Source organism: Alligator sinensis, unplaced genomic scaffold, assembly GCF_000455745.1.
Source record: "Alligator sinensis unplaced genomic scaffold, ASM45574v1 scaffold29_1, whole genome shotgun sequence".
Taxonomy (NCBI): domain Eukaryota; kingdom Metazoa; phylum Chordata; order Crocodylia; family Alligatoridae; genus Alligator; species Alligator sinensis.
Window position 1 is genome coordinate 2,768,817 of NW_005841933.1, and position 12,944 is coordinate 2,781,760.

Sequence of the window (12,944 nt, forward strand, 5' to 3'; positions counted from 1 at the left end):
CTCAGACCTAATATCAACATAATCAGGACACTAATATATTAATTGAAATCAAGAAGATCCCAGCAGACTCCAGCGTCAGTCATTGCAACTCACAGAAGTGGTGTAGGTAAGGCACATTAGGTTATAACAGTAAACATCATGGAATCAAAAATGCACTGATAATTGCCTACATGTCAGGGAATGCTGAAACATGTCACATAGGAAGAGAAACAGGGCCAAGGAGATGATGATAGAAGACATGAGCCAACCTCTGGAGACTTATGCAGTATAGGCTGCTAGTATAGAACTTAGACTTAACTGTACTAACACTGCTTTGAGAGTTGTAGAAGACAGGCACATCATACATCTAACACAAACACTGAACATGCCGCTGTTCAAATATATGACATCTTTCAAGAGTCACCATCAATAACTCTCTTTATTGACCCCCCATAGGGTGAAAAGGGAGATTTGGGTGTGATGGGATTACCAGGTACAAGAGGACCAATGGGCTTCAAGGTTTGTTAACCCAGCTGCTGCATTTTCAGACACCACTTTCTAACATCCTGCTGACAGCTGCTTCCCTCGTGAATTCATTAGAAAGTGTTTGTAAAGATTTTTTTTAAATACAGCCAGAAAGATTAGATGTTTTCCTTGAAGCTAAAAAGGTTACACAATACAGCAGGGACTGGCTACTTTCCTAGATGATCATTTTAATGATCTGATGCAAATTAATATGATAAAAAAGGTTAATTTAAAAAGCAAAATTCATAGAACTAATCCCACTGGAGCACTGGAGTTCCTAAAGGAGTCTGTAGCACTACCTGAAATATTTTCCCACCTTTTGTAAGTTTATGCAAATAATTTCAGTCCTCTGCTACAACCATTTGCTGATGGGTGTAATAGTAGATAAAAGGAAATAGTTCACTGTGTATATCATTATTTATCACATGGCTTCTGAATAAGAAAGTTTATAACACAAAATGTGGAAAGACTAAAAAATTATATAATTACTACTTTACTCAAAGCTGAAGCATAAAAGATAAAGTCATTGGATACATATTCTTAAGGAAAAGAAACTGAGAACCCTAGTCGTCTTCATATTGGAAGCCAACTAAAATGTATTTTAGGGACTTAACTTTATGTTTGTCGTGTAGGATAATAAAAAAGGAGGTGGGGAGAATTATTTCTAATATTGCTTGGAATAATTACTTGTAGAGACTGAATGAGATTTCATTACAGCCGTAATTCTATTTGCTTTCTGATGTTCTAATTTTAAAGCATTTTCAAACATGATTAGTGTGTTTGTTACCTAGCTTTTTCATGCTGGCTCATAGGCTGAAATATTTTGCTTTTAACATGTATAGTCATGTGTATGCATTTTCTCTGTTCTCTTACAAGCTGCAAAGAATTTGATATGACTAATCATTTGTATTTTAATTTTTTCCTGGTGTTTAAATCTGCAAGATATGAATTGTTTCTCAGAAGAACTAGAAAATGTGAAGCATTAGAATGTCTCTTGTTCCCTTGTAGGGTTACCCTGGAACTAGAGGAGAAAAGGTCAGTGCTATACTACTATACCATGAGTAACGTAACAATTGGAAGCAATAAGGGAAACCAAGTAATTGCAGGAATGTGTTATGGACCAGGAATACGTGAAAATTCTGATGCAGTGAAATGCAAAGGTCTATGAACATAAGAAGATAACTGAAACTAATACTGAGAAATAGGATGGTCTTTTGGTTTTGCCTGGGATGCCAAAGAACAGGCTCATTTTTTCTACCTCTTCTGAATTAGCGTAGTCATTTCATCTCTGCTCTACAGCCACAAAAATGAGGAACTTTGTCTGTCTGATCTGTTTAAGTCAGGGGTGTCAAATATATGGCCCACGGGCTGGAAGTAACTCATGGAACTGAGTTGTGTGGCATGCAGGAGTCCCAGGGGGCAGGCTGAGTGGGGTCAGGTCCCACTGCTGAAATCCAGGGCATGGAGCCCCGTTGAGCATGTGTGGCAAGGGCAGGTAGCATTTAGTTTGCTGCTGCTGCTCTCCCAGCTGCCACATCCAGCCTACAAGGAGCCCTGCAGTCAAGAACCAGCCCACAAGGGACCCTGCAGCCCATTTGTGGCCTTGCAGGGTGGGAGGGTGGTGAATTTCAGAGTCCTGATTTAGACTGCTAGTTCTATGTGGCAAAGATAGTCTATTACAGTGCCTCTTACCAGTGTGTCTTAGTACAGGGCATACAGTGCCTTAAACAGCAGGCTCCTCTCTTTGGTTGGAGCCTGGGTTTGAAAAAAACCTTGAGAATAGAATATTTATAATCAAAAAAGGACTTACTGTTTCAAGAACAATTTCCTGCAAACATGTCCCTTTTTTCTTACCAGCTCTACTTCAATTGCTGCTGTAATATAGAAATTAATAGTATGGGAAGTTTTAAGTAGGGAAGTAGAGATATAATCTGCTATCTGCCAAATATGGATCAGTGTACGCTGCATGGTCCTGATTGATGTTGCATGACAACCAAATTTTGTTTGTTTTTGAAATGGGAATAATTAACCCTTTATTTCTCCCATGATTTCCTTCAGGGATCCAGAGGAGAGCGAGGTGACAAAGGCATCAGAGGAGAAAAGGTACCGTTTTTGATTTCACAGTGGTTTAAAAATTAAACCTGAGTGGTCATAATCCAGTCTGAAAGCCTCTTAAAATGGTATTACTAATTGATACTAAATTACAATGAAAACCCCTGAGATTTAACCACATGGCATTTTTACAATAAAGTTAAATTCCCCTCTCTACAGAATGCAAATCCCTCCTAAGTAAATGCCAAAATGCCATGATCAGTAAGGGATTTACAGGCACTCCAAAGTAAAATATTTGCAGGCATCTATCCCTGAGCCCAGGGACATTCTGTGCTCACCACAAGAAACACTAGCTGTCAGGAAGAGGCTTAAAAGTAACTAATCATCCCTTGCCCTGTGCAGCGATAGACCTACTGCTACAAAACAGAGTTCATGTGAATGCCTTCAAATACATTCACAGCTGATTTAAATTTTAGCTAGCCAGTGAATAATTCTCTTCCATATCAGGCTGATAGGAACAGCATGAGCATACTGTGGTGTGTTCAGATTCTAGAGATCTCTGAGGCCCATGCTACCTGACAAATGAGATGCACACAGCCCTGGTCACCTTGACCAGAACAGCAGTCTAGACTTTCCAGGGATTCCTCATGATTAGGGACATACCTAAATCGCAGTTTTGTGGAAACCATGAATAACAGTGCTGTCTGCAATCACCATAATGGGTATTGGCCACAATTTCCTGCAAAATCAACCGAAAAAAAGCAGTAGTGGTGTGTGAAGGACGGGGCAAAAAAGCAGTAGTGCCATAGACTGTGTGATAGCACCCTCTGTCAATCAGTGGAAAGGGGCACGGCCATTGCAAAATGCCTGCAAAATTGCCTGTGTGTGCTGCAAAGCAGGCCATGAAAAACCCTTTGTCTCAACTTAGATAGATCCCTACTCATGATCTTTTGGCTGAGATGGCCCTGTGAACGTTTCATAGTGAAACTGGTCCTATATAAATTGCTTGGATGCTTTTGCTCAGTAAAAGAAAGCACTATATTTACTGGCTTAGATCACTTCAGAACCAGAACTAATACTGCTTTCTCTTAGATCACTTAACATGGTTTTGATTACTTTTATCATTCATGTTTCAGGGTGACATGGGCTTCCCTGGGATGCTGGGGCAGAAAGTAAGTAAGCAATGCTATATCGTATCCTCAGACATGTGATCAAGCATCGACATAGGTTCAGTGAATGATTTCAGTAGCACCTTTTCCCTAGAAATCTGTTTCTTGGTTACAGAGGGACAAAGAATTGAGAGATTAATTTTAATCAGGTGACCCATATTTGGCATACATTGGACCAAATCCTGCAGCCTCTCCAGCTTTGATGAAGACTTCAGGTTTTGAATCAGTAGAGTTTTCTGGTGTTGCTTTTGTTTTGGTAGTTTTGCTTTTCAGGTATATTTGCTTGCTCATATTCATGCCCCACTTTAATATTTTGGATTCCTGTTTGCAAGTTCATTAACATTTCTGTTACATAGCAGGGCTAAACCCAACCAGTTTTGATACCTCTGTTAATCATTAACTAGACAAACATTTATCCTCTGGATTTCTACATTGTTTTATAGGCAGAATCCTTAAATGAAGGCTGATATATATGACATAATCACATCCTGCCTTGGAAATTAGGTTAAGAAAACACTGGTTGCTTCTGAGAGGGATAACTGAGTTGGTCACCTTTCTTGTTGATGGAGATTTTATTACATGTGGTTCCTTGCAGCAAATACGAAGAGTTCCTACGGGGCAGAGAGATGATTGTTAGTTGTACTGTCTGGAAAACCCTGAGACTGATAGCCTACTTTTAAATTCCTCACCTGGCTTCCTCTTCCCACAAAGGACCTTGCAGAGAAATTTTGTATTAAAAATTAAGATAATTTATTTCTTAAATATTTTCTTAAATGTGTAGTTATAATCTTGTACTAGACACATATTTTATAACAGCAATGGAATTATTTTAGGACAGAGTTGTGTCAACTTTCATGGACAATAATAGCATGAATCAGCCCTGTTGTGTAGTAGGTGCATGTGTAGGTGCCTGTCTGACTGAATGCATTATTTATGTACTTAAGTCCTACTTCCTTTCCCTTTTGCCTTTGCCCAGGGAGAAATGGGTCCAAAGGGAGAGCATGGTACTCCAGGGCACAGAGGACCTATTGGAAGACCAGGAAAAAGAGGCAAACAGGTAGGACTCCAATGCTTCCTCTTTCCTAGTTTTCTGTGGTTGATGTGATTGCAATGAATTTGATGTCACCATGCCAAAGCCACTGACTCTGCTTGCACCTGTGAGGTTTCTGTCCAGGCAGGACTGCTCACCATTGAGGCTACCACCCAGGTCCAGGTTTGGAGCTGTGGAGACTGAGACTTACAGGCTCCTTCCTGTGATGGCCAGGTCAGGGAGTGCCTGCCATGTGAGTGGTGCCTCGTGGTGGTGTCTCACAGGGAACAGGCAAGAGAACTACAGGAGGAGGTGGTGAGACTCCGAAGCATCCTCTGCCATGAGGCATTCATCAATTCAATGCTGGAGGAGACCTCCAGGACTGCGGAGGAAGAAATGCCAGATGCAGCACTAAAGAAGAGAGAGGACATTGAACACCCAGGAGGTTCTGGATGCTTATCTTGCTGGGATCCTTTGACCCTAGCTGACTTCCAAGGGGCTGGACCTGATGATCTTACGAGGTCCCTTCCAGCCCTAATGTCTATGAAATCTATTAAATCTATGAGGGTGGAAGCTGGAGGCTTGTGACTTGTGGCAGCAAGCAGAGATCTTCACCCCCACCTGAAGTGGTTTGTCTGGAGAACAGATATGCAGATCTAGCAGCAGAGAGAGAGGAGCATGTTCCATTGGTGGAGGAAGACAGGCCAGACCTCATCAAGGTGGGAAGAATCAAGATGACTGCCACCAAGAAGTGACAAGTGCTAGTGGTTGGAGACTCCCTTCTGCGGGGGATTGAGGGAGCCATCTCCATCTGCTGACCTGATACATTGTCTTGGGAGGTCTGCTGCTTGCCTGGAGCCCGGATCTGAGAGGTCAGAGGGACTACCGAGTCTCCTCCAGCCCTCTGACTACTACCCCATGATGCTCATCCATGTGAGCACCAATGATACTGCCTGGGGAGACCCTGAGCAGATCAAAAGTGACTACAGTGCTCTGGGTGCAAGGGTGATGGGCCTTGGGGCTCAGGTTGTGTTCTTGTCAATCCTTCCAGTCAAGGGAAAGGGCCTGGGCAGGAGCAGGTGCGTCCTGCAGATCAACACCTCTGTGCAGGTGGTGTCGCCAGCAGTGCTTTGGCTTCTTTGACCATGGATGTTCTTTGAAGAAGAAGGATTGCTTCCCAGGTCAAAGAAGAATATAAGAGCATTGCTCGAGCATGCAGGGATGAAGTCAGGAAGGTTAAATCGTAATTGGAGTTGCAGTTAGTAAAGGATATGAAGGGTAACAAAAAGGGTTTTTACAGGTATGTTGGTAGCAAGAGGAGGATCAGGGAAAGTGTGGGTCCCTTGCAAAATGGGGGAGGCAACCTTGTGACAGAGGATGCAGAAAAGGCTGAAGTGCTCAATTACTTTTTTGCCTTGGACTTCACAGGTAAGGTCAGCTCCCAGACTACTGCACAGGGCAGCACAGTTTGGGGGGGAGGAGAGCAGAACTAAGTAGTGAAAGAACAGGTTAGGGACTACCTAGAAAAGCTGGACATGTACAAGTCCATGGGATGCATCCAAGGGTGCTGAGGGAGTTGGCCAATGTAATTGCAGAGTCATTGGCCTTCATCTTTGAAAACTCATGGCAGTTAGAAGAGATCCTGGATGATTGGAAAAGGGCACAGTGCTCATATTTAAGAAGGAGAAAAAGGAGTATCCAGGGAACTACAGACCAGTCAGCCTCACCTCAGTCCCTGGAAAAATCATGGAGCAGATCCTCAGGGGATCCATTTCTAAGCACTTTGAGAGAAAAAGGTGATTAGGAACAATCAGCATGGATTCACCAGGGGCAAGTCATGCCTGACCAACCTGATTGCCTTCTATGATGAGATGACTGGATCTGTGGACACAGGGAGACTGGTGAATGTGGTGTACAGGTTTCCTTCACTTTATGCGGGTTTTGTATGTGCAAATTCACTCTTATGCTGTGAGCCTTTTTATACCAAATATTCATTATATGTGAGGTAAATTCACTTTTATGCGATCAGTGTGGTGGAAGCCTGCAGTCAGCTACTTTGTGCAGTGCATTATGGGAGTGACATGGACCAACATATAGTCTCCTGTGTGGATCTGTGCTCCTCTCTCGTTGTCTGTGACACGTGTTTCTGTAGTTGCCATCCCCATTATGGTAACATTCACCACCACCCTGTGCTTGTGTGTACTGTCTGCTGTTGTTGAGTACCAAAATTGTCTTGTAAAAGTGGTAGAAATGGGTCTGGGGGCCAGTACAGCTGAGCTCTTGAAAGTATCCCTATTTGTTATATTGTAAAATAGATTCCCTTTCTGTGAATTGGAGTTATGTGCCGTTTTTCAGGAACGTATGTACAGCATAAAGCGAGGGAAACCTGTACCTTGATTTTAACAAGGTTTTTGATACGGTCTCCTTCAGCATTCTTGCAGGCAAGCTAAGGAAGTATGGGCCAGGTGAATGGACTGTAAGAAAACTGACTGGAGCATCAGGCTCAGAGAGTAGTAATCAATGGCTCAATGTCTAGTTGGCAGCTGGTATCAAGTGGAGTGTCTCAGGGGTTGGTCCTGGGGCCAGTTTTGTTCAATGTCTTCATCAATGACCTGGAAGATGGCACAGAGTGCACCCTCAGCAAGTTTGCAGATGACACCAAGCTCTGGTCAGTAGTAGATATGCTGGAGGGTAGGGCTAGGATTCAGAGTGACTTAGACAAATTGGATGATTGGGCCAAAAGGAATCTCATGAGGTACAACAAGGACCAGTGCAAAGTCCTGCACTTAGGATGGAACAATCCCATGCACCAGTACAGGCTGGGGGCTGCCTGGCTGGGCAGCAGCTCTGCAGAAAAGGACCTGGGGGTTACAGTGGACAATAAGCTGAATATGAGCCAGCAGTGTGTCCTTGTTGCCAAGAAAGCTAACAGCATACTGGGCTGTGTTGGTAGGTGTGTTGCCAGTAGGTCAAGGGAAGTGATTATTCCCCTCTATTCAGCACTGGTGAGGCCACATCTGGAGTACTATGTTCAGTTTTGGGCCCCTCACTACAGAAAGAATGTGGATGTGGAGAGAGTCCAGCAGAGGGCAACAAAAATAGTTCAGGGGCTGGGAGACATGATTTCTGAGGAAAGACTGAGGGAACTGAGCTTATTTAGGCTAGAGAAGAGGAGACTGAGAAGGGACTTATTAGCAGACTTCAACTACCTGAATGGGGGTTTGAAAGGATGGAGCTAGACTGTTCTCAGTGGTGGCATGACAGAATAAGGAGCAATGGTCTCAAGTTGCAGCAAGGGAAGTTTAGGTTAGATATTAGAAATAATTTTCTTAGTAGGAGGATAGTAAAACCCTGGAACAGGTTACCCAGAGAGGTGATGGAAGCTCCATCCTTGGAGGTTTTCAAAACCCAGCTAGACAGAGTTTTGGCTGGGGTGGTGTAGTTGTGGATGGTCCTGCTCTGAGCAGGGGGTTGGGTCCTGCTCTGAGCAGGGGGTTGGACTAGATGACTTCCTGAGGTCCCTTCCAACCCTAATTTTCTATGACTGTATGATTCTAATTCTGCGTCTTTGCATTCCTCTGTATTTAGTTGAGTTGATTCTTTCAGCTTTGCATACATGGAAATGGAATGATTTTGAATATATATATGTATGTGTGGGTTTGCAGACTATACCTCTGAGTGCTCTAAGCATATAGGAATTTAAGGTTATCCAATCATACATTCAGTATTCATATCTCAGGCTGCATGGCATTGAAATGTACCATGTATAATACCCACCTTTTTTCCAAAAATCAGTGGCTGGAAATTGGACTGTGCATTATATGCATGAAATATAGTAAGAGAAGTGTCTGCTGGTTACCAGGGGAACTAAAAGTCTGTACACAATGCAGAGGGAGCAGAACAATGAGCAGGCTTGGCTCCTTAGCTGCTGCTACTTAATTACTTAGTACAGGAAAAGTTCTTTTTTTCTTCCTTCTGCTTTTCAAAATCAAGGGCTGCTGGCAGATGTTAAAAAAACCTACAAAAAACCCACTTACTGGAAGCAGCAGCGCGTTACTAAAACCCGGCTCTGTAGCATCTGTAAAGATAGGTGCTTCAGCGTGGCTTTTTGGTGATTTCAGCTAAAGCTGATTCAATCAGCTATTAAATAAAAGTGCCAAAAAAGCCCCACTAAAGCGCCTGATCTTACAAATGTTGGGCAAGCTGGGGTGAAGTAATGTGCTGCCTCTTTTGGGCACGTGTGGGTCTTGGCATGGGAACATGCCCAGTTTAAAATAAAGCGCCATTTATTTTTTTTAAAGTCTGCAAGCATCCAGAGTGAATATCTTATCTTGAAGCATATTGTATGAGGGAAAATATCATATGTGTTCCTAGACTGGTAATACATTGTTTGAACAGAACTTCAGAGAGGGCTTTGGTTTCCCTTCTTAGCCAATGGGAGCCTGGTGAAAGGGTGTGCAGCTCTCACTCAGTGAGTGCCACTGTTTTGTTATAATTGGTAATTCCATGTCAGAGCTGGCAGCAAGGAGGCCCCTAGGGTTACTCCACAACCAATTCAAGGCTGACAGAGTTGCTTTAGTTCAGGCCATGACCCAAAGCATTGGTAGCAATAGTGTTTTTACAAAAACTTTATGGATCCCTGGTTCTGATGCTGACTTAGGGGGAATGATTGCTGCTCTGATTTGTAGCCCTCTGACTCACTAGTCAAAGTGGCTGTTATGAGAGCTGTAAATATACAGCATGATGATAGATGTCAGGGATGCCCTGAAGATGAACAGGAGTGGGAAGCAGAGGACCAGATGCTAGAAACTACTACGATCTCCTTCCAGGCTCTATAGCTGATGATGGGGAACACTAGCCACGTTCCCCATTACATTTTTTGTGACTACTGCTGTGAGGAGAGGTAGTGTTAGATTCTTCAGGGCAAGAGAATGAGCAACTGGAAGGGTAAGTCAGCTGCAGAGGCAGGGAGGGGGTCCATCAGTTCATTTTCTGTGGTCATTTTCTATCCCATTTTCTCCTTAAGGAAGGCAGCAGGGCCAAGACTCCATTTTTAATCTTGATACACCTTTCCCTTCATCCCTTTGAAGCACTGCTGCTTGGATTAAGTTCACTGGGACTGTAAACAGTGGGTAATATTAAATGGCAGCGTTTTGGCTCAAGGGGATGAGTCTGGCATAGTACTTGAAGGAGTTGCACAAGGCAGCTTTCTATAGTGACAGTATAGTAGGGTGGAAACCGAGCACACAAATAAATTATGCCCATGTTACAGCTCTTGCCAAAATAGTTCTAACAGCTGAAAACAAAGCATCACAAACTCAGATATATGTGCAAGAAAAAGAATAAATACATAAACGGGAAAAGATACCACAGGCAAACAGTTAGGTAGGGGTAGAAACCTAGAAAGCAATGATGCTAAAAGAATAGGTGGGCTCTGGGTCGTGGACATAGAGGTGCCACCTCAGGAAACAGAGAGGTGATAATCCCTGTCAATATGGGCCTGGCAAGGTTACCCCATGTAGAATGTACTCAGCTCTGGACACCACATTCCAGAAATACATTGACAGATTGGAGGAGTTCAGGGAAATGCACAAAAAACCGATGTGGGGCTGAAGGAGTTGACTTGTGAGATAAAATTAAATACTGTTCTGCTTGACTCACGGGTGCTAAGAGTCACATCTCCTCAACTCAGCAAGAATTGCTTGTATGCATTGGAAAAATAGCTCCCTTCAACTTTAATGGATTTGATTATCGCATTCTGCAATCTATTTTCTGTCTGTGCCACATTTTAAGCACAAAGTATGCATCCGCTACCATTTTAGACTGATACTGCAATATGATCCTTGTGAACAAACCCTTATGCCCACACTGAGCCCCAGATGAGTTTGCCCACACTGAGCCCCACTTATGCTGACACTGAGCCCCAGATGAGTTTAATCCAAATCTCTCACTTCCTGAGAAAATGCTGTAACCACTACTACAATGTCGGTTTTTTTCCTCCAGTGGCAATTCTCAAGTGACTTGAAGGTGGGAGAGGAAGGCTGCTGTCTTGATCAGTGCTGCTGTCAGTTTGTTGTCCTGGCTCAGCTAGGCACTTTCCGTTGGGCCTGTCTGGATCCCAGTGAAATGAAAGTGCCTCCCTGCTCTGCGTCTAATATCTATAGACAACAATTAGGGGTTTAGACAAACCTCTGGACCCAACAACCCTACAGGGTACTTGCAGGCACCTCTCTACTAATCTCCCTATTCACCCTGTCAAATAGGCAGGGCACCTACATTTTAAGCAAATACCTAAGTGGAGGTATTAAAGGTCATTTGGGATCTCATCCTAAATGGCAGTTTGATCTCTAACCCTATGAACCTAGGTTTGTAAATTGGGTTTCCATTTTTATTTGATCAATAGACTATTACTTTTTATTGATTTATTTTTTAAAGCCTATAATTCTTAGTTCAAGGCTTTGCTGCTCTTATTTCAAGGCTTTTGTATTTAAAAGGTTGTTTGTTAAACAGAGACATTTTCACCTCCATAGAGCCATTTCCTGTCTCCAGATCCAGCTGACATCCCTGTATAGAATAGCAGCTAAATTAAGAAGGTGTTACTTCCACTTCCATTCTGAGATCAGACTGGATTATCTTGTTGACTTCTTCAACTCTCCACTGAGTCTCCAGGGCAAATCCATTCTGAAAGTAGAGGCAGACAATGAAACTCTCAAGTCCCAGCCTTGCAGCTCCCAAATTGAGATAAAAGGCCTGTTCCTCAAGGTTTGTAGCCGGGAAATTGACACTAAGTAGCCAGTTTAGGATTGCAATGTTGACAAGGAGGAATGTCTTATGTCAGCCATGAGTAGATAATATTACTTGAAAAAAAGCTTTTCTAGAAAGCTTGGTGCCTGCTGCTGGGAAGATTAAATATTGTTTAGGGAATATTCTTTGCAAGTGCAGGAGAAAGGGGCCAAAGCAAAAGACATTATAATGTGAATGTTTGATCCATCTGACTCATGCTGCAGAATGCCAGCTGATCACTCACCCTATGTAATACACAAAGAAATCAAGCAATTCTCAAGGATTCATATTGTAACATTGAATTTCCCCTGCTGGGCTTTCATTTGTATAGGAAAGGGAAGTCTCCCACACAGTTTCTTGGCTGCTCCCACATTTCTGATTCTGGTGTTCTTCTTTTGTACACTTGTGCTATAATGTGAGTAATTATTGACCCAAATTATGGATATTCACATGGAGTCTTGGATGCATTGGTGATACAGAACGTACTTACTTTACAGGAATTAAGAAGGTGAAGTATTAAATTAATTCTTCAGGGCTCCTGGCTACACATAACCAGGTTCAGCTGAAATACTGCAATTGACATTTAAAGCTATTTGCGGAATACAGCATATTATGTAACACAATTATTTTAGTATATGTAACTATGTCAGTTCTTCATTACTCTGAAACGACATGCAGCAGTTCAGCATTTTCTTTTGCATGCACGTTACCCTAGAGTTACACCATCCTTGTGGAATTCACCACCTTTGAGATTAAAAGCAAGTGGTTATAATGTAATCTACCATGCTAAATTGTGTGTTTTCTTGCATGAAGGTCAAATCACTTGCAGCTGATACACCATTAAAATTCTGAATTAATTTGATAAGCTGTTTGAGACAGAAAAAATCTAAACCTCTGGCACTTTATGAAAAGAAAGATAAATACATATTGTAGTTATAAATAAGTTCCATCATATCAGATTCTAGGACATTTCTAGTAGAAGACTGTACCACTAAACAATTTGTTTTTTATCTATTTTTTATCTGTAATTTCTCTTTATTTTTGGAATGGGGAGCAACAACCTGTTGGGGTGACTTGTGTCTTTATGATAGTGATAGGTAATACTGACTAAAGGCAGTAAGAACAAATAGGCAGATGCCATGCAGGCTATGGGTAAAATTTTCAACAGTGCCTGAGTGAAAGTCAAAGATGTGGCTTTCACTATACAGGGAGCAGACCTACTAAGAAAGTTGGAACCATTTTTGTGTTTTAGTTCAAAGCAGAATCCCAATTTAGATCCAAACCCATTTTCTTGCCCTCATGTCTCCATGCATGGTGCCTATGTGTACAATATATATGTTTTCACTGGTGAATGACTACTGGGGGGGGGAGTGGAGAAGGGATATATTGCCATTTTTTAAATGCAG

At 42.4% G+C, this 12,944-nt stretch overlaps 1 protein-coding gene across 13 annotated transcripts in view; it reads left to right on the forward strand.

Moving 5' to 3' along the window:
* Positions 1 to 12,944, forward strand: part of COLQ (collagen like tail subunit of asymmetric acetylcholinesterase) — a 79,543-nt gene that overhangs the window by 47,757 nt on the left and 18,842 nt on the right. For all 13 annotated transcript variants that reach the window (XR_003093051.1, XR_003093054.1, XR_003093048.1 and 10 more), the window contains 5 exons: positions 436 to 498; positions 1,513 to 1,539; positions 2,563 to 2,607; positions 3,693 to 3,728; positions 4,702 to 4,782. Coding sequence is in view for 6 of the 13 variants with exons in the window: in XM_025198948.1 (XP_025054733.1) it covers positions 436 to 498; positions 1,513 to 1,539; positions 2,563 to 2,607; positions 3,693 to 3,728; positions 4,702 to 4,782 (252 nt within the window). In the remaining 7 variants the exon portion in view is untranslated. The remainder of the gene's footprint in view (positions 1 to 435; positions 499 to 1,512; positions 1,540 to 2,562; positions 2,608 to 3,692; positions 3,729 to 4,701; positions 4,783 to 12,944) is intronic.